We start from the raw sequence: 22,778 nt of genomic DNA on the forward strand, positions 1-22,778 counted from the left end.
TTGCTGCATTATGTAATAAGTTCTTACATATTGCATCAGTAATTACAAAATGCAGGTGTTGCACTTTTTATCAAGAAAATGTAAGAATTTGGTGCATTATGTAATAAACCACCAAAATGGATGTCTTAATTAGAAAAAAACATTATACCATCAGAACGACATTGACTTTAAGCATACCAGCATGAATCGTGAATATGAATTAATTTTAAAAACTAGTAGGATGTTTCATTGGTCAAATCTAAATCAAATATAACTGAATTCATAGAGAATGTGTTTGAAAGCTCATAGAGACAAAAACTGCACTAAATGAGTGTTACTGGCACAAACCATATTGGTGCACTGAAATGTTGGAAGACATACACACATGCAATCTGGATCATGTTATGCAAATATTATACGTGATAGAAAGCAGACAAAACACGAAAACAAATATGGAACAGAAAATGTAACAAATTTTGCCCTTTATCTGTAGTTATAGGATATGTAAAACAAAACCTCTATGCTTCGTTCAATGTAAACCATCACCATTTGCTCAATAAACCCGATTACTGTACCCTGGATCAACACCATCATGACCCCCTGGATATACCCCATGATGATGCCCTTCCATATGATGATGGAAATTCTGAAATGCCCAACCTGCCGACAGAATTGCTGTCATATATTATTCAGTTGACACTAGATGCTGACATGTCAATGCTTGGCGTATTCAACAGAGTTTCTAAGCTTTTTCAGGACCTTACATTACAATTTCTTCTGCAGATTTTCATCAGGGAGTCTTTCGCTGAAAGCCTTCAGCTGGAACGTGACCATGACAATGTCATTAGTATTATGAGGCTATCTAAATTAGCTGGACATGGGAGTGGTCTCTCACTGAGACTAAAGGAGCTATTTGGAAAGAATAGCAAGTGGATGAGGGCCTGGGTTTTGTTGAGGCACATGGCCTATGGACACTTCACAATCAAGGACATTTTTTGGAAGAAATAGTAACTCATGTTTTGCGACTTGAAAGAAAGAAAGAGAGAAGAAGGAAAGAAAGACATCATTTAAAGATATGATGTAAAGTATGGAAGTGTCTGTTGTACATAGTTCAATCATTTTCAGGCTGATTATCTTTTATTTTACATAAATACTGGTTGTTTTAAGAGGAGTTTATGTTGGAGGGAAAGTTTTTCTACTGTTGCCACTAGAGAAGTTTTTTTTTCATCAAGTCTAAAGTAAATTTTTGTCAATAGTCAATTGTCTATAGCCTTCTTTTTTTAATTACATAAACATGATTAGAGATATATCTTTTTGACGCGAAAGATTATTTACGCTGTTTTTAGTTGGTTTAGTTTTGACGGTCATTTATTTTTATCCACTATAGGAAAGGACATCAATGTTGCATTAAAGAAATGGAGCTGGAATAAAGTTTTTTTCTGTTCCATATTTGTTTTCATGTTTTGTCTGCTTTCTATCACGTATAATATTTGCATAACATGATCCAGATTGCATGTGTTTATGTCTTCCAACATTTCAATGCACCGATAAGGTTCGTGCCAGTAACACTCATTTAGTGCAGTTTTTGTCTCTATGAGCTTTCAAACACATTCTCTATGAATTCAGTTATATTTGATTTAGATTTGACCAATGAAACATCCTACTAGTTTTTAAAATTAATTCATATTTACGATTCATGCTGGTATGCTTAAATTCAATGTTGTTCTGATGGTATAATGTTTTTTTCTAATTAAGACATCCATTTTGGTGGTTTATTACATAATGCACCAAATTATTACATTTTCTTGATAAAAAAAGTGCAACACCTGCATTTTGTAATTACTGATGCAATATGTAAGAACTTATTACATAATGCAGCAAAGTTTATTACATATTGCGTTCAAGAATTTTATTACAAAATGTGGCAGATTATTACAAAATGCGCCATTATTACATAATGAAGTGAAAATGTATTACATTATTACATAATGGGGCATTATTACATAATGTGGCGCTACAGGCCCTCCATGGAACATGGTTGACACCAATAATTAGGTGATAGTTGAATCCAACTGTTTTCCTTTTACTATTGGATTTCAACAACAACACAACAAAACACGATGTAATCACTTCTTTGTAGAAGGAACCAAAGCCACGTCCCTTACCAGTAGCAGCATTGGCCTTCTCCACGTTGTGAGGCCTACGATGCCTGACAGAATAACCTAGAAACACATATAGAGAAAAAAAATGTTATGTGTTGCAACATTGTACAGGTGAAACTCGAAAAATTAGAATATAGTGCAAAAGTTCATTTATTTCAGTAATTCAATTTAAAAGGTGAAACTAATATATTATATAGACTCATTACATGCAAAGTGAGATATTTCAAGCCTTTATTTGTTATAATTTTTATGATTATGGCTTACAGCTTATGAAAACCCCAAATTCAAAATCTCAGAAACTTAGAATATTGTGAAAAGGTTCAATATTGTGGCTCAAAGTGTCACACTCTAATCAGCTAGTTAATCCAAAAGACCTGCAAAGGGTTCCTGAGCCTTTAAATGGTCTCTCAGTCTGGTTCAGTAGAATTCACAATCATGGGGAAGACTGCTGACCTGACAGACCTGACAGAAAACCATCATTGACACCCTCCACAAGGAGGGAAAGCCTCAAAAGGTCATTGCAAAAGAAGTTGGATGTTCTCAAAGTGCTGTATCAAAGCACATTAATAGAAAGTTAAGTGGAAGGGAAAAGTGTGGAAGAAAAAGGTACACAAGCAGCAGGGATGACCGCAGCCTGGAGAGGATTGTCAGGAAAAGGCCATTCAAAAGTGTGGGGGAGCTTCACAAGGAGTGGACTGAGGCTGGAGTTACTGCATCAAGAGCCACCACACACAGATGGATCCTGGACATGGGCTTCAAATGTCGTATTCCTCTTGTCAAGCCGCTCCTGAACAACAAACAACGTCAGAAGCGTCTTACCTGGGCTAAAGAAAAAAAGAACTGGTCTGTTGCTCAGTGGTCCAAAGTCCTCTTTTCTGACGAGAGCAAATTTTGCATCTCATTTGGAAACCAAGGTCCCAGAGTCTGGAGGAAGAATGGAGAAAGAAATGGAGAGCACACAATCCAAGATGCTTGAAGTCCAGTGTGAAGTTTCCACAGTCTGTGTTGATTTGGGGAGCCATGTCATCTTCTGGTGTTGCTCCACTGTGCTTTATTAAGTCCAGATTTAACGCAGCCATCTACCAGGACATTTTAGAGCACTTCATGCTTCCTTCAGCAGACAAGCTTTATGGAGATGCTGACTTCATTTTCCAGCAGGACTTGGCACCTGCCCACACTGCCAAAAGTACCAAAACCTGGTTCAATGACCATGGGATTACTGTGCTTGATTGGCCAGCAAACTTGCCTGACCTGAACCCCATAGATTCTCTATGGGGTGCCAAGAGAAAGATGAGAGACATGAGACTGAACAATGCAGTAGAGCTGAAGGCCGCTATTGAAGCATCCTGGTCTTCTGTAACACCTCAGCAGTGCCACAGGCTGATAGCATCCATGCCATGCTGCATTGAGGCAGTAATTCATGCAAAAGGGGCCCAAACCAAGTACTGAGTACATATGCATGATTATACTTTTCAGAGGGTCGACATTTCTGTATTTAAAATCCTTTTTTAATTGATTTCATGTAATAGTCTAATTTTCTGAGATTTTAAGCCATAATCATCAAAATTATAACAAAGGCTTGAAATATCTCGCTTTGCATGTAATGAGTCTATATAATATATTAGTTTCACCTTTTAAGTTGAATCACTGAAATAAATGAACTTTTGCACGATATTCTAACTTTTCGAGTTTCACCTGTATGTAAATAACTCAAAACAGTACCATACAAAATGATGCATATATGCATATCTAACTAAATGTAGCTTATCGCAGTACTTGAGATAAAAATCTAGCATTATTAAAATAGCATTTAACTACTTTTTGTTACTTTGAAGGAGTCAAACTCACATTTAAAAGATCAGGGGTCGTTTCACAAAGCAGGTTTAGTGAAAACTCTGAGTTTGTTAACCCTGAGATGAGGGAAACTCTGAGTTTTCCGTTTCACAAAGGGAGGTAACTCAAACCAGAGAAAGAGGAGTAACTCTAGCCTGTTTCACAAAGGGAGGTAACTTAAACTCTGGGTCTGTTACTGCGGTAACTTACTCTGTGAACCTAACCTGCTCGCTGGCAGGTTTTATCAAAGAAACTCAGAGTTTCTCTCTGTCCCCGCCCTCTTTCAGCCACACACGGTATTTGATTTCCTCATTCATTCAGTCAGCAGGCGACTTTTGCCGTAGCGTTTTGCCGTCTGTTAGTTCAAAAAATCATTAGGCATTATATATATATTAAGTTAAGTTATTACTGGCATGGCGTGTCCTTTTGTTAATGATCCCGTGGATGAAGGTGCAGCATTGCTGCGCAGAGAATTAAATATTCGTCGGGAGATAATTATCAGACCGCGCATTGATGCTCTTGCATTTCCAGACAGTTATCTTTTTGAGCGGTATCGTTTCACTTCTCAGTCCATCATCTACATACACAACTTAATCCGTCCTTACATTTGCAATAATACCAACCGGAGTCATGCCCTCACACCCCAACAGATATTATGTGTTGCACTGCGTTTTTTTGCAAATGGGAGTTTTTTGTACAACGTTGGAGATGCAGAGCACCTGAGTAAGGCAACCATTTGCAGAGCGGTCAGAAAAGTGTGCCTCGCCCTGAAACGGCTATTGCCCATATTTGTTGTTTTCCCTGGCCATAAACCTGTCAGAGCCATCAAGGAGGAGTTCCACAGGATTGCAGGTAAATGATGTAGAGATCCATTAAATGATTTTTAAATTATATTCTGTTAATGGCATTGTGCTGCAACCTCACTGGGATTATTAATTTAAATTTCTTTTAGGATTTCCCAGTGTGATTGGCTGCATAGATGGCACACACATCCCCATCACAGCGCCATCACACAATGAGGCAGATTATGTGAACAGGAAGTCCATTCACAGCATAAATGTGCAGGTACATGTGGATTGACTGTTTCAAAATGTTAAAGACTGCATCATAGTTCAACATCTGTCATTCTCTGCACTGTCAAGATCGTATGTGATGCTGGGAACATAATTTCCAATGTGGAGGCCAAGTGGCCTGGGTCTGTTCATGACTCAAGGATTTATCGCGAGTCTAACCTGAGCAACAGACTGCAACGTGGTAAGCAGCCTAAAGATTTGCACAATATGATTCACTTGTCTCCCTCCTTTAATGTACTCTAATGTATCCACTAAACATTACAGGAGAGTTTGATGGCCATCTGCTGGGTGACAGGGGTTACCCATGCCAACCTAGGCTGCTGACCCCTTACCCTGACCCTGACCCAGGCCCCCAACAGAACTTCAATCGGGCTCACTGCAGGACGAGAGCCCGGGTGGAGATGACCATAGGCCTGCTGAAAGCCCGTTTCCAGTGCCTACGTCACCTCAGGGTGACCCCTGAGAGGGCCTGTGATATTATTGCGGCATGTGTTGTTCTTCATAATATTGCCACTATTAGAGGAGAGCAACACCCTGCCCTACAAACCGAAGACCCTGATGATGACCCCATCCACCTGCCAGCTATGCAGGACGGCAGAGCAGTCAGAGACACCATATGCCATAACCACTTCAGGGACTAAGTCACCATCATCATCACCACCACCACCACCACCACCACAATAAAGACATAAAACAAATTTCATTTGGTCTTCTTTATTTCCTACAAATACAAGAACTAGTTTAGTTAGTGTTCCAATAGTTAACATCAACATATTTCACCTGTGACCATGCACCTACCTCTAACTTGTGCTCCAGTATTTCAATTTCTAAATCTGCCTTCCTGATCTGGCGGTCCAAGTATTCCATCTCTTTGTCGGTTTTTTGGATTTTTCTCAGCAGATGAACTTTGTAAATCTCTTTTACGGATAACTGGGAATACATACATGGAGGTCATTATACAGTTGCACATGAATTCCACAGAGTGAACCTCTGGTGTTTACTGAACATCCATCTCACTGTGTCAATCTGTGCAGTGGAAGTTGAGGGACCCTCCTGCTGCTGCCCAGACATGCCCTGTTAAAAAGGATGAGAATGTGTTAATACTTAAGCGTATAGCTAAATGTCACACTATATTCCACCAGAATGTTGAGAAATGTAAATGAGAAGAGAACTATCAGTAACATATCAAGATGTTACCTCTATAGGCCTTTCTGGATCCCCCTCTGTAAAGGCAGCAGACAGAGTTTCCTCATGCTCCTCATCCTAGATGAGTGATATGTTTCAGTATACTTAAACTACCATTTGGTAAAATCTTTGGAGTATTGCCTACTTACAGTTACAGGGTCTGTTGTGGCGTGAGGGGGCTCCACCAGGTAAATGGCACCATCAGAATCTGTTGGGACAAAAAGACATGAAAGGGAAATAAATATATTTATGAATAGGCTTTAAAAAAGATAGGTCTAGGCATTCATTTTATAGGTCTTACATTTTATAAAGGCACTTGTGTCTTGGGGGGTGAGCTCAGAGGATGAGCTCCCTCCAGGGATTCCCTCAGCCACTGGCCTTCCAAAAATCTGGCTTAGGGCCAGCTCCTCTGCCTCCGTTAGAGGTGGCGGTGCTGGGCCACCACCCGTTTTGCGTGCATCTGCCTTTTTTCTGTTGGCTGAGTAGAAGTCTGTGTTAGTTTAAATAGGCCTAATTACTTAACAGAAAATGATACAGATCAGAAGACATTTAAAACAGTGTGAAAACAGCATTTGTTGGGGATAAAACAACTGCACAGTCAAACAGCCACTTAATATTTACTTTCAATATAAAACATGATCAAAATGAGGTACCTCCATAAGATTATGCCGAGGTCTTACCTGTTTGAACAATGTTTTTATATTTCATCTTCAGCTGCTGCCAAGTGCGCTTCTCCCCCGCGGGATTGCACCTAAATTAAATAAATTAATAGGTTACCATTCAAGCAGTGTTCCCCTGTAATATTATCGTGATTGCAAAGGACTACATTTAAACTTACGCATTGACCCGAGCAGCAATGTTCTCCCACGCCGTCTCCCTCTGTTTTGCAGCTGCAGCGGTGTTGCACTTCTTCCTAAAAATGTGTTCAAACTCGCCGTATGAGCGCGTTAAGATGTCCAGTTCAAGTGGCGTGAAAAACGCGGCCCTCCGCTTCTCTGTTGCCATGGTGACTCGTCGAAACAGGGCTCCATTAATGCTGTCTTTTTATAGTTGTGGTGCACGCGCTTAACTCCGGGTAAAACAACTCTGAGTTGATCAACTCAACTCAAATCAGCTGTTGTGGAACCGAAAACTCAGAGTTTCCTAACTCAGAGTAGATCAACTCAGAGTTTAGGGTTAGACTCAGAGTTTGTTGAACCTGCTTTGTGAAACGGACCCAATGTGTTTTCTCCCTCTTAACTTATATGAAGTAATGAGACTGTTCTGTAGTTTTTTGAACCGTGTTTGAATTGTAACAGCACTGACCACAGGTAGTTATTGTGTGTAAATGTAGGTTATTAGGGCCCGAGCAGGAAACCTGCGAGGTCCCTATTGTTTTTGTTGTAATGATTATTTTTCTTCTGCCTAAATGATCGCATTTTTCACTGCCTGAACATGGATGAAAACGCGATTTTATTTGGCAAACACATTAGGCTTGCTAATCTATGGTCGTCGTGAACATGGTGCTATAATCAAGGAAAGTGCATTTTGGCTTATAACTCCCATATACTTTGTCACACATTCAAAAACCTTATATCCACGCGTTCCCTGATTTCTGTTGAATCTTGTGATATAGGCCACGCCCACTTCCGCCTACCGTTTTTTTCCGTAAAATGTCGCAAACCTACTTTTTCGAACTCCACCCACGCAATTTCACCGATTTGCGCCAAACTTTGCACACAGCATCTGTGGACACTCCTGACAAAAAGTTATTAAAAGAATTTTGATATTCCAAAGAATACTCAAGTTATAAATAACAACTTCCTGTATATTTGGGTCAAAACAGGAAGTGTTACATATCTCCACATTGGTGTGTCCAAATGACATGAAACTCGGGTTACTACTTCCCCATGAGACCCTAAGGCTCTGTGCAAAATTTTGACAGATAACCACTAGGTGGTGCTCTTTAAATTGAAGTATTTTATATCTCGACATCGATTGGTCAGATTAACGCAAAACTTGGTACACTCATTGCCAATGCCCTCCTGAGGATAGCTGACGAAGGTGTTACCGATTGGACACTAGGTGGCGCCCTGGTGGCAGTCTAATTTTATATTTGGCACAGTGCCCACACCATAACAATTATGTCAACAAAATTCATAGGGGTGGTATAGACTGGCCCCTGTAACTCACACACCAAAAATAACCAGCAGGTGGCGCTATTATCAACACAAAAGCATTTTTGGCCAATAACTCCCACATAATATGTCGCACAGTTTTAAACCTTATATCTACGTGTTCCCTGAATTCAGCTGAATTGTGTGATGTACACCACGACCACTTTCGCGCTAAATTTCCATTCACAAAATCAAGGAACATGGAAAACATACTTTTTCGAACTCCTCCTAGGCGATTTCACCGATTTGCACCAAACTTTGCACATAGCATCTGTGGACACTCCTGACGAAAACTTATTAAAAGAATTGTGATAGTCCAACAAACTCCCAAAATATAGAACAACAATTTCCTGCACATTGTGGTCACACAGACAGTCTTGCATATCATGACCAAATACACTCCCATTACCACACCTTTGCTAACTGTGTTCCATGGCACCATGACGGTTTGTGCAAAATTTGGTGCTAATCGGCCAATAGGAGGCGCTTATATTGCTAAATGACCAAATAACAGCTTGACTGCCTTCACTTTGGATTCCTCAACGGAAGTTGTTGCATGAACAAGCCCCGACAGTAGCATGCCCCGACAGCAGCATGCCCTGCGAGGGCCTGTTCATCACTGCTTGCAGTTTTAATTTATTAGGGCCCGAGCAGGAAACCTGCGAGGTCCCTATTGTTTTTCTAATGATTATTAGGGCCCGAGCAGGAAACCTGCGAGGTCCCTATTGTTTCTGTAATGATTATTTTTCTTCTGCCTAAATGATCGCATTTTTCACTGCCTGAACATAGATGAAAACACGATTTTATTTGGCAAACACATTAGGCTTGGCGAAAAATTTGATAATCTATGGTCATCGTGAACGTCCACCACTAGGTGTCACTATAATCAAGGAAAGTGCGTTTTGGCTTATAACTCCCATATACTTTGTCGCACATTCAAAAACCTTATATCCACACGTTCCCTGAATTGTGTTGAATCTCGTGATATAGGCCACGCCCATTTCCGCCTACTGTTTTTTTCCGCAAACTCGCAAAATGTCACAAACCTACTTTTTCGAACTCCTCCCAGGCAATTTCACCGATTTGTGGCATCTGTGGACACTCCTGACAAAAGTTATTAAAAGAATTTTGATAGTCCAAAAAACACCCAAAATATAGAAGTACAATTTCTTGCACACTGTGGTCAAACAGACAGTCTTGTGTATCTTGACGAAATACAGTCCGATTAATACAAAACTTTTGCTAATTGTGTTCCATAGCCCCATGACGGTTTGTTCAAAATTCGGTGCAAATCGGCCAATAGGTGGCGCTTTTATTACTAAATGACGAAATAACAGCTTGACTGCCTTTACTTTTGATTCCTCAACGGAAGTTGTTGCATGAACAAGCCTCAACAGCAGCATGGCCCGACAGCAGCATGCCCTGCGAGGGCCCGTTCATCACTGCTTGCAGTTTTAATTATGTCATGGTAACTGTAAGTATCAGATGTGTTTTGTCCTCAATGTCAGCTTTTTTCTAAGATTCCCATACAGAAGCACACCTGTTAGAAGAGGAAAGTCACTCAAAAAGGGTGTTGTTGTTGAGGATGAGTTTAGGAGTCTCATATGGAGCTAAATCGGGGTCAAATGTTATGTACTTGAAAAAGTAAAATTTGAAACTGAAATTTCAAGTTTTGATCTTGAATTTTGAAAAATACATCAACATATTCAAAATAAAAATAAATGTACAAAAAGTTTTTTCAGGTTAAAAATAATTATGATCAACTCTGGTAATTCTTTTGAATAAATCATTTATTTTCATTTTTCACTTTCATATGTTCCTATTTCTTTCAGTTGCATGTTTTATCTTTTCAGATTCAGATCTTAGTTTTTTTACAGTTTCAAATCTTTTTTTCAGTTTCAGATCTTGCTTTTTCAGTTTCAGACTTTTGACCCTGATCTAGCGTAGGGGGCGTGGCATCAACTGAGAGGGGTGTGGAATCATGACAGACAGCTTAACCAAAAGGCTACAGACCTTCCCCTATCATGTTGCCTTCAGGGAACGTAGGATCTAAAACTTTAAAACGTTAGCCCTATGCTTAACCTCTAGCTTTGACAATTCACCACTTAAAAGATGTCAGAAACATTGTATGTTGTTACAAAACAACCTCTCATTTTGATATTTATCACGATTTCCCAACCCAACACTGCGAGGCATTCACAGTGCTACGTGTAAATCGGACATTTCAGCACTTAAAGTGTGGGTGTTTGTGCACAATCTGGCGTGATTTTGTCGCTCCTGTACTACAATTGGTCCTCAGTACTGTCTAAAACAGCTTCCACATCTCACATCTAAACAGCCTTGGAAATTAAAACAGTTTTAGCCGTGCAGGATATTCGTGCATGGTGTGCAAATGGAAGTTTGTCACTCACAGCAGTTTTTTCACTGCCAATCATGTGGCGTAGCAGAATCGTTTTAGATCCTACGTTCCCTGAAGGCAACATGATAGGGGAAGGTCTGTAGCCTTTTGGTTAAGCTGTCTGTCATGATTCCACACCCCTCTCAGTTGATGCCATGGCCCCCACGCTAGATCAGGGTCGAAAGTCTGGAACTGAAAAAGCAAGATCTGAAACTGAAAAAAAGATTTGAAACTGTAAAAAAAACTAAGATCTGAATCTGAAAAGATAAAACATGCAACTGAAAGAAATAGGATCCCAAATATCAAAACATATGAAAGTGAAAAATGAAAATAAATGATTTATTCAAAAGAATTACCAGAGTTGATCATAATTATTTTTAACCTGAAAAAACTTTTTGTACATTTATTTTTATTTTGAATACGTTGATGTATTTTTCAAAATTCAAGATCAAAACTTGAAATTTCAGTTTCAAATTTTACTTTTTCAAGTACAAAACATTTGACCCCGATTTAGCTCCATAGTCTCACAGCCTGGGGAATGAAGCGGCTCTGTAGTCTGATGGTATGGACACAGAAGTATCTGTTGTCAGATGGCAGCAGGGTGAACAGACTGTGGCTGGGTGGGTGTTATCTTTCAGTGTCCTTTGGGCTCTGTGCAGACATTTCACTGCACCTACATCACTGATGCTCTGCAGATGGTACCAATGATGTTCTGGGCAGTTTTAATCACCGGCTGCAGAGCCTTCCTGTCCTGGTTGTCCTTAATGTTTCTAGTCAGGATACTTTCTATTGCTACTCTGTAAAAGTTCATCAGAATTTTGGAATTTAGTTTCCATAGGAATTACAGACTTTTCTGTGCGTTTTTTTTTTTTTTTTTACCAGGGTGGTGATGTGTGATGACCAAGATAGGTTTTCAGTGATGGTAATTCCAAGGAACCTAGAACTATTCAATTGCTCCACCTCAGTTCCAGTGATGTAGACAGGGGTGTGTCTTTGTCTCCTTCTTTCTAAAATCAGCTCCTTGGTTTCGCTGATGTTGAGCAGTAGCTTATTCTCTGTGCACCACTCTGCAAGATTGTTGATTTCCTCCCGATATTAACTCTCATCGTTGTTTATAATATGGCCGATGATGGTGGTGTTGTCCGCATACTTCACAACAGAGTTCTCTTTATGTCTGGGAATGCAGTCATGGATGTAGAGTGTGAACAGGAGGGGGCTGAGCACACCACAGCTCTGGGGGCTTTGGTGTTGAGCACTAGGGTAGAGGAGGTGTGACTTTCAATCAGAACTCTCTGTGGTCTGCTTGTGAGGAAGTCCAATATCCAATATGCCAGTGTTTCACCCGAGTGCTTAGTCTTCCTATCAGCTTCATGGGTGAGATTGTGTTGAACGCTGAGCTGAAGTCAACAAACAGCATTCAGATATAGCTGTTCTTATGCTGCATTCCAGATGCATGGGTCACCACCCGCCTGAGTTGTAAAGTGGGAAATCTCCCAGCTGTCTCGCAACATTTCACCGAGGCACACCCCCTTTTGGTGGGAATATCAACTGTCCGACTCGGGGCTCCTGAGAGTACACCGAGTCGGACAGTTGATATTCCGACCAAAAGGTGGCTGTTATAAAAATCATCCTTGTGTATAACAGCAAAAATCATCCTTGTGTAGAAGGAGTAAAGGAAAGGGACCCAAGTTAGGAGCCCGGTGGGATTCCTGTTGTTAAGATGCACGGTTCAGACACAATCCTTTCCATGTAACCAGGTAGAAGGAAACTCATTCTGCCAAATTAAGGCAGAGGAAAGGGAGTTTGCACTAGCAGCATACCTAGTTACAGACATTTTCAAATAAAGTTTCCACCTCCACCGTAGTCAGATGTTGGTTTAGTTCCAGGACCAAACATCAGCAGTAACTACACAGTGGTGTGCATAAATTTGGGCAGCCCTCAACAAAAACCCTTTTACAAGCTGTCAATTGTTACTTTGTCTCTCCTCTTTGGTCAGGTAAAATGGTTTGCAAATGCTTCCTGTAGCAAGCTTTGTCTTTCAACTCTTGCTTTTGGAATTTTCCCCTTTATCTCAGAAATATTCTTCACTCTCCTTGAAATGCATGGCATGTTTGACATCTCACCCGATTTTCAATAAATCTGGGGCCTGTGGCGGGCATTCCAAAACCTAAATCTGTCTTCCCTGGAGGTTCTTCATGGTTTATATTGCAGTATGCTTTGGATCAATATCTTGGTGAAATGCCCAACCTCTCTTCAACTGACCTTTGAACACTGGCATCTAAAATTTCTTGATATTTGGTGGAATCCAATGTTCCTTGTACCCGCACAATATTTCCTGTGCCCCAACTACCATATAATCCCAAAGCATAATCCAGCCCTATGATTAAAATTTGGCAAAATTTTCTTCTCTTTAAAAGCTTCTCCCTTTAGGGTCCATACATATCTTCTTTGGGTTGTGACCAAAAGGTTCCATTTTGGTTCAGTCAAAAAGCACAATGTTCCACATTGAACATGGCATAGAGTTACTGCAGAATGAATAGTTCAGCCCTGGAATTATGTTCACCTGACTCATTCAAGCCCCAAAGAGTAAATCACATGGTTCTGCCATTTACATAAGAACAATCCAAATGGGTTCCTAAACTTGCTTTAAAATTTGAAGAAATGTGTAATGTTAATCTCTTTACTGTTTCGAGGTTACAGCTGTGGTCAAAAGTTCACATACGCTTGTGAGGAACATGTATATCATGGCAGTCTTCAGTTCCAATGAGTTCTGCAACTCTCATTTTTCTGTGATGGAATGAGTGGAACACAGTATTTTGTTACAAAAAAACATTCATAAAGTTTGGTTCAATAATGAATTTATTACAGGTCTTCTGAAAATGTGACCAAATCTGCTGGTGCAAGCATTTACAAACAAAAAGCAGCTTGAACGATCAATTTTGGTGATTATAAAAAGTCGTGTTAATCAAATTTGCTTTGTAGCATCTTAACTTCTTCTGAGTGATTCTGATTGATACCAGCTGGTGACTTTTCTGGGACCATTTTAATAGGGCTTGTCGGTACACCCTTTAGACTCAGCCACAAACACTACAATGGGAAAGTCTAACAAGCTCAGTATTGTTTTGAAAAAGCGCATTATTAGTTTGCACAAGTCAGGACAAGTCACTTGGAGCCATTTCAAAGCAGTTACAGGTCCCAAGATCAACTGTGCAAACAATTCTAAGTATAAAGTGCATGGCACAGTTGTGTCACTGCCACGATCAGGAAGAAAACACAAGCTACCACCTGCTGCTGAGAGAAAATTAGTCAGGATGGTCAAGAGTCAACCTAAACCACCAAAAAGGCAAGTCCGCAATTAGCGGAGTTTTGCATTGCCATAGGCTGAGAGGCTGCCGTGTTAGAAAGAAGCCCTTGATTCAGATGTAGCACCTTTAAGCTTGACTTAAATTTGCTGCTGATCACATGGACAAAGAAAAAACCTTCTGGAGGAAAATTGTTGTGTGGTCGCAATGACCAGCAACATGCTTTAGGGAGAGAAAGTGAGGCCTTTAACCCCAAGAACACCATACCTACTGTCAAGCATGGTGCTGGTAGTATTATGCTGTGGGGCTGTTTTGCTGCCAGTCGATCTGCTGCTCAAAAGAAAGTAAATGGAATAATGAAGAAGGAGGATTATCTCCAAATGCTTCAAGAAGACTGGGTCTTAGGTGCAGTTAGGTGTTCCAGCAGGACAATGATACCAAACACACATCAAAAGTGGTAAAGGAATGGATCAATCAGGCTAGAATTGAAGTTTTGGAATGGACTTCCCAAAGCCCTGACTTGAACCCCATCAACAACATGTGGACTGTGCTGAAGAAACAAGAGTCTGTGCCAGGACGCCAACAAATTTAGTTGAACTTCACAGATTCTCTCAAGAGGAGTGGTTAAACATTCAGGCAGAGGACTACCACAAGCTTGTGGATGGCTATCAAAAGTAGAGATCCACCGATTCGATATTGATAGTGAGTATAAGCCCCGATATTGACTAAATAGCTAGATCAGATATCGGTGACAATGGTTCCAAAAAGTAGGGCCGATCTCTTCACGTCGATTCTATGTGAGCAACGCATATTACGTCATGCGACAGCAGGCACAACACGCCACAGATTTTTTCCACAACAAGTTAATGCATGGAGCCAACAAGGCATGGAGAGAGGCAACAGGTCAGCTGTTTGGAGGTATTTCACGCTTGCTATGCCAACAAGTTCCAACAGCTACTTGCAATATCTGCAAAGCCAATGTTCCTAGGGGTGGTGGCACTGCCAAATATAATGCAACCAACTTAATCAAGCATCATGCAAAAGAGCTCACCCAGTGGAAACAAAGGATACATATATCGGCAAGGCCGTGGCTCATCTGGCTACCTTCCAGGACCTTTTTCATCTGCCAGGAGTCAGGACCCATTACATCACTCATCAACACATCAGCGAGCTGGAGAGCTAGCATGCATGACTAGCGTGTTACAGCAGCAGTCACAGTGCGAAAGATGAGCCGCGGAAAACAGTAAAAAGTGTGGCTTCATTTTGTAAAAAAAAACAAAAAACACGACAAGTCAGGCTGCACCTCAAATCTGACAAAACATTTAAGGCAGCATGGCATCGATGTAAATGAGTGTACTGTGTTTGATGTCTTGCGGTCTCCGAGCCCGAGTGTGTCAGCCTCAGCCAGCGCCAGCACATTGCAAGCATCTATATCCATGCATCTTTAACATACCCCGTCCCTCTGTTTTTATGTATTGTCTTTATTTGGTTGCAGTTAGGTGTTGTGCACTGCTACTGAATGAACTTTAGTGTGGGTTTTCTTTTCTAATCTTGCCTGTCTACCACAAGGCCTCGCTGCTGCTACCCAGTGTAACATAAAGTACAGTTATTGCAAAACATTTGTTTTGATTGCCATTTTTCTTAGTTTCAGCTGCAATATTATTATTTATACTGGATTTAAATTACTATTTGCACTAAACGTTTACAAAGAAGTTTGATTTCTGTTTATTAGGGCCCGAGCAGGAAACCTGCAAGGTCCCTATTGTTTTTGTAGTGATTATTATTAGGGCCCGAGCAGGAAACCTGCGAGGTCCCTATTGTAATTGTAATGATTATTAGGGCCCGAGCAGGGAACCTGCGAGGTCCCTATTGTTTTTCGAATGATTATTATTTTTCTGCCAAAATGATCGCATTTTTCACTGCCTGAACATACCCCAAAACTCATCAAACTTGGAATATATGTCATACCTGGCGAAAAATTTTATAATCTGTTGTTGTTGTGAATTTTCACCACTAGGTGGCGCTATAATCACGGATAGTGCGTTTTGGCTAATAACTCCCACATACTTTGTCGCACATTCAAATACCTCATATCCACTTGTTCAGTGAATGGTGCTGAATCTCCTGATATAGGCCACGCCCATTTCCGCCTACCGTTTTTTTTTGCTAGCTCGCGAAATGTCGCAAACCTACTTTTTCGAACTCCTCCCAGGCAATTTCACCGATTTGCACCAAACTTTGTGCACAGCATCTGTGGACGCTCCTGACAAAAAGTTATTAAAAGAATTTTGCTATTCCAAACAATACTCAAGTTATTAAATAACTACTTCCTGCAGATTTCGTTCCAAACAGGAAGTGTTGCATATCTCCACATTGGTCTGTCCGAATGACGTCAAACTCAGGATACTACTTGCTCATGAGCCCCAAAGGCTCTGTGCGAAATTTTGGCCGATGACAACTAGGTGGCGCTATTTAAATTGAAGTATTTTATATCTCAACATCGGTTGGTCGGATAAACACAAAACTTGGTACACTCATTGCCACTGCCCTCTTGAGGACAGCTGACAAAGGGGTTACCGATCTGACACTAGGTGGCGCTCTGGTGGCAGTTTCATTTTATATTTGGCACTGTGCCCACACCATAACACTTGTGGATCTGAAATTCATAGGGGTGGTATAGACTGGCCCCTGTAACTCACACACCAAAAATCACCAGCAGGTGGCGCTATTATCAAGAAAAAACGTTTTTTGCTAATTACTCCCACGTAATATGGTGCAAATTGTTAAACATTATATCTATATGTTCCCTGAATACAGTTGAACCGTGTGATGTAGGCCACGCCCACGTTCGCACTGAATTTCCATTCGCAAATTCGCCAAATGTCGCAAACCTACATTTTCGAACTCCTCCCAGACAATTTGTCCCATTTGCACCAAACTTTGCACGCAGCATCTGTGGACCCTCCTGACAAAAAGTTATTAAAAGAAATGTGCTAGTCCACAGAACTTCCAAAATATAAAACAACAATTTCCTGCACATTGTGGTCAAACAGACATTCTTGTGTATCTTGATGAAATACAGTCCGATTAACACAAAACTTTTCCCAGTTGTGCTGCATGGCCACATGACGATTTCAGACAAATTTGGTGCAAATCGGCCAGTAGGTGGCGCTTTTATTGCTAAATGACTAAATAACAACTAGACTGCCTTCACTTTTGATTCCTCAACGGAAGTTGTTGCATGAACAGGCCCCGACAGCAGCATGTAACGCCAGCAGCATGTAACGACGGCAGCATGCCGCGACGGCAGCATGCCGCGACAGCGGGCCCTCGCAGCAGCACTGCGAGGGCCCGTTCATCGCTGCTTGCAGCTTTAATTTTTTTTTTTTTTTTTTGTTATTTTTTTTCTTCTGCCAAAATGATCGCATTTTTCACTGCCTGAACATACCCCAAAACGCATCATACTTGGAATATATGTCACACCTGGTGAAAAATTTTATAATCTGTTGTCATTCTGAATTTTCACCACTAGGTGGCGCTACAATCAAGGCAAGTGTGTTTTGGCTAATAACGTCCACGTACTTTGTCGCACATTCAAAAACCTTACATCCACGCGTTCAGTGAACTGTGCTGAATCTCCTGATATAGGCCACGCCCATTTCCGCCTACCGTTTTTTTTCGCTAGCTCGCGAAATGTCGCAAACCTACTTTTTCAAACTCCTCCCAGGCAATTTCACCAATTTGCACCAAACTTTGCACACAGCATCTGTGTACCCTCCTGACAAAAAGTTATTAAAAGAATTTTGATATGCCAAAGAATACTCAAGTTATTAAATAACAACTTCCTGTGGATTCGGGTCACAACAGGAAGTGTTGCATATCTCCACATTGGTGTGTCCAAATGACGTGAAACTCAGGATACTACTTCCCCATGAGCCCCTCAGGCTCTGTACAAAATCTTCGCCCATGACCACTAGGTGGCGCTCTTTAAATTGAAGTATTTTATATCTCCACATCAGTTGGTCAGATTGACGCCAAACTTGGTATACTCATTGCCACTGCCCTCCTGAGGACAGCTGACAAAGGGGTTACAGATCTGACACTAGGTGGCGCTCTGGTGGCAGTTTCATTTTATATTTGGCACTGTGCCCACACCATAACACTTATGGATATGAAATTCATAGGGGTGGTATAGACCGGCCCCTGTAACTCACACACCAAAAATGACCAGCAGGTGGCGCTATTATCAAGAAAAAACGTTTTTTGCTAATTACTCCCACATAATATGGTGCACATTGTTAAACATTATATCTATATGTTCCCTGAATACAGCCGAACCGTGTGATGTAGGCCACACCCACGTTCGCACTGAATTTCCATTTGCAAATTCGCCAAATGTCGCAAACCTACTTTTTCGAACTCCTCCCAGGCAATTTTTCCAATTTGCACCAAACTTTGCACACAGCATCTGTGGACCCTCCCGACAAAAAGTTATTAAAAGAAATGTGCTAGTCCACAGAACGGCCAAAATATAAAACAACAATTTCCTGCGCATTGTGGTCAAACAGACATTCTTGTGTATCTTGATGAAATACAGTCCGATGAACACAAAACTTTTGGCAATTGTGTTCCATGGCAGGATGAGCATTTCTACAAAATTTCGTGCAAATCGACCAATAGGTGGCGCTTTTATTGCTAAATGACGAAATGACAGCTTCACTGCCTTCAGTTTTGATTCCTCTATGGAAGTTGTTGCATGAACAAGCCTCGACAGCAGCATGCCCGGACAGCGGCATGTAACGACAGCAGCATGCCCCGACAGCAGCATGTAACGACAGCAGCATGCCCCGACGGCACCACGTCCCGACAGCAGCACGCCCCGACCCGCGTGGACTGCGAGGGCCCGTTCATCGCTGCTTGCAGCTTTAATTTTTTTTTTTTTCTTTGTCCCAAATGAACGCATTTTTCACTGCCTGAACATACCCCAAAACTCACCAAACTTGGAATATATGTCACACCTGGTGAAAAATTTTATAATCTGTTGTCGTTGTGAATTTTCACCACTAGGTGGCGCTACAATCAAGGAAAGTGCTTTTTGGCTAATAACTCCCACATACTTTGTCCCACATTCAAAAACTTCATATCCACACGTTCAGTGAATTGTGCTGAATCTTTTGATATAGGCCACGCCCATTTCTGCCTAACGTTTTTTTTCGCTAGCTCGCAAAATGTCGCAAACCTACTTTTTCGAACTCCTCCCAGGCAATTTCACCAATTTGCACCAAACTTTGCACACAGCATCTGTGTACCCTCCTGACAAAAAGTTATTAAAAGAATTTTGATATTCCAAAAAATACTCAAGTTATTAAATAACAACTTCCTGTGGATTCGGGTCACAACAGGAAGTGTTGCATATCTCCACATTGGTGTGTCCAAATGACGTGAAACTCAGGATACTACTTCCCCATGAGCCCCTCAGGCTCTGTACAAAATCTTCGCCCATGACCACTAGGTGGCGCTATTTAAATTGAAGTATTTTATATCTCCACATCGGTTGGTCGGATTGACGCCAAACTTGGTACACTCATTGCCACTGCCCTCCTGAGGACAGCTGACAAAGGGGTTACCGATCTGACACTAGGTGGCGCTCTGGTGGCAGTTTCATTTTATATTTGGCACTGTGCCCACACCATAACATTTATGGACATGAAATTCATAGGCGTGGTATAGACTGGCCCCTGTAACTCACACACCAAAAATGACCAGCAGGTGGCGCTGTTATCAACATAAAGCAGTTCTTGGCTAATAACTCCCACATAATTTGTCACACATTGTTAAACCTTATATCTACCTCTTCCCTGAATTCAGCTGAATTGTGTGATGTGGGCCACGCCCACGTTCGCACTGAATTTCCATTCGCAAATTCGCGAAATGTTGCAAACCTACTTTTTCGAACTCCTCCCAGGCAATTTCTCCGATTTACACCAAACTTTGCACGCAGCATCTGTGGACCCTACTGACAAAAAGTTATTAAAAGAAATGTGCTAGTCCACACAACGCCCAAAATATAAAACAACAATTTCCTGCACATTGTGGTCAAACAGACATTCTTGTGTATCTTGATGAAATACAGTCCGATTAACACAAAACTTTTCCCAGTTGTGTTCCATGGCCACATGACGAGTTCTGACAAATTTGGTGCAAATCAACCAATAGGGGGCGCTTTTATTGCTAAATGACTAAATAACAGCTTGAGTGCCTTCACTTGTGATTCCTCAAGAAAAGTTGATGCATTAGCAAGCCCCGACAGCAGCATGTAACGACAGCAGCATGCCCCGACAGCAGCATGTCACGACAGCAGCACGCCCCGACGCGCGTGGACTGCGAGGGCCCGTTCATCGCTGCTTGCAGCTTTAATTTTGATTGTTTTACCAAGTTACTTGTTAACTTGACTTGTGATGTAGCTTCTGTATTTCTCAGTTTAAGCTGCTACATATTGGAATTTAAAATTCCTGTTTGCACCAAACTTTACAAAGAATTTTGATTCTTATTTATTCTGAATGTTTTGTAGAAAGTTGCTGGTGCATGATTATTTATTATCTTAATAACAAGTAATTCAGTACATTTATATTTGTGTTAATTTGTTACATTTGGCTTTACCAAGTTAAGAAAGTAATATTTAAGTCAAGCCTGATGTTGCTTTGCGCAAAAGAATGATCCCAGTCTATTCCACACACTGGGGCATACAGTTAATCAATTAAACACTGATATCGGATCGGTATTCGGTATCGGTCAATACCCAAAGCCCAGGAATCGTACCGGTATCAGGACTAAAAAAAAGTTGGATTTGTGCATCCCTAATCAAAAGCACCTAATTGAGGTGAACATGGCCAAGGGACATTTAACCAAATATGAGAATTATTTTATTAATAATGTATATTTTTGACCCAGCAGATTTGGTCACATTTTTATAAGACCTATAATAAATTCATTATTAAACCAAACTTCAGGAATTATTTTTGTGACAAAGTAGTATGTAAGTGTATGTAAACTTTTGATCACGACTGTACATTAGCTTCTGTTCACTTAAATATTTATTTCATTTCATTCAAAAAGGCCTTTTGATTCGGGGTGCCCACTTTTATGACTATCCAAATGACTTCCAGGTGAAAATACCCACTTGATATGGCTATTCCAGACAAGCCATTTGTCACAAACACACCAACATATTATATTTGATAAGCATTTAAATCGTTTATCAGGAAAAATGTCAAACACTTGCTGTATCTAGTGTCTCTAATGTGGGTAGGGTTATCTCTTGGGCTATATCTTTTTAAATGATGCAGGTTTTGGACTTTTCGACAAAACAAGGAATACGAAGACATCACCTTGGCCTTGGTATTTTCCACTTTTTTCTGACTATTTCTTGACAATTGCTGATTGAAAATATAAGAGATTAATTGAACAAAGTAAATCGCACATCCAGGAGACAGTGCAACTCTGGTATTTGCATGCAGTTGCGTTTGTCTCCTCCTTATGAATGTAAGTCCAATGCTCACTCTCCTTTTAGCTCTGACTTTGGCTCAACCAACTCAAGAGAAACATATCTGGCTCCACTATGCTCACCAGCTAGACACTGTCTGTCCTCTATCTAATTGTGGGCAGCTAGTGTGCAGTTGGTTTATCACAGCTTTTTCACTAGAAAAAGCTGCCTGCTGCTGCGGGATAGATGGTTGACCTGCTGCAGTTCATGATATATTACACCAACTTCTGTGTTTTGCTACTGCCAATTACTGCTCTCATACTGTGGCACAACACACATACTGACCTGTAACACATGGTGTGTAACACACGAATGCTTCAGATTGGACAGTGACAGGCTTTATCCTCTAATAGCTTTGACTAGATGGAAATATATAATACCAGCAGGAGGTAAGGGATTTTAATCTTCCCCAAAGGCTGCAGGAGCAGCAAAATGAGATGTTGTGTCAGAGGAAGACAGCAGTAATTTTATCAGCAACACTCACTTCAAACACAAATTCCTCATTTACCATAGACATGTGATTTAAATTTAATATCATATTATTGAACTAGTGATCAGAAGATGTTTTGAACTGTGAAAGGATGACAGCGACAAAGCTTTTTCCTGTAAAGGAGTCCAACAATTTTTGGGAAATTAGCATTGTTTTGTCATTATACCAAGAAGCAAGAGAAAAATCCTTGTCTAGCTCCATCAAAGGTGAAATTGTGCACATTTGTCTTGCATTTCTATATTGTAAAACATAATGTAAAAATATAAATGAGGCAAAAAGCAATACTTGTTTAGCATTGTAATTTACAGCACAGCTTTAAACCCTTTAAATAACCATTCCATCCAGCACATTTTTGTACTATATTGATCATTTCACAGGGTCGACACACAACAGCTACATATTGGCCCACCGATATCTCTGTTGTCAGTCTAAACTAGTTCCAAGTCCAAGCGAGGCCACAAGTCTTCCTCAGAAACATGACAGTCAAGCTGCAGGTCTGTCACATCTCTGAATGATGACTACCACGAGGTGTTTGCATTTGAACAAGTGAAGTTCCAAGTTTCGTCAGCGCATGTCTCAAGTCAGGTCTCAAGTCAGGTCTCAAAATCAGGTCTCAAGTCAGGTCTCAAAGTCAGATCTCAAGTCAGGTCTCAAAGC

General features: G+C 40.8%; 2 protein-coding genes across 3 annotated transcripts in view; both read right to left on the minus strand.

Moving 5' to 3' along the window:
• Positions 1–22,778, minus strand: part of fam189a2 (family with sequence similarity 189 member A2) — a 78,800-nt gene that overhangs the window by 54,848 nt on the left and 1,174 nt on the right. For both annotated transcript variants that reach the window (XM_073466006.1, XM_073466004.1), the window contains exon 2: positions 2,145–2,201. In XM_073466006.1, coding sequence (XP_073322107.1) covers positions 2,145–2,201 — 57 coding nt within the window. The remainder of the gene's footprint in view (positions 1–2,144; positions 2,202–22,778) is intronic.
• LOC140996638 (uncharacterized) lies at positions 5,748–7,237 on the minus strand. Its single transcript, XM_073467084.1, has 8 exons — positions 7,071–7,237; positions 6,913–6,983; positions 6,534–6,710; positions 6,382–6,440; positions 6,245–6,310; positions 6,065–6,121; positions 5,846–5,977; positions 5,748–5,768 (listed from the first exon to the last, which is right to left on the minus strand). Exons 1-8 carry the CDS (start codon positions 7,235–7,237, stop codon positions 5,748–5,750), a joined length of 750 nt encoding a protein of 249 aa, XP_073323185.1.

The sequence above is a fragment of the Pagrus major genome, chromosome 5 (genome assembly GCF_040436345.1).
Source record: "Pagrus major chromosome 5, Pma_NU_1.0".
In the NCBI taxonomy this organism is placed as follows: domain Eukaryota; kingdom Metazoa; phylum Chordata; class Actinopteri; order Spariformes; family Sparidae; genus Pagrus; species Pagrus major.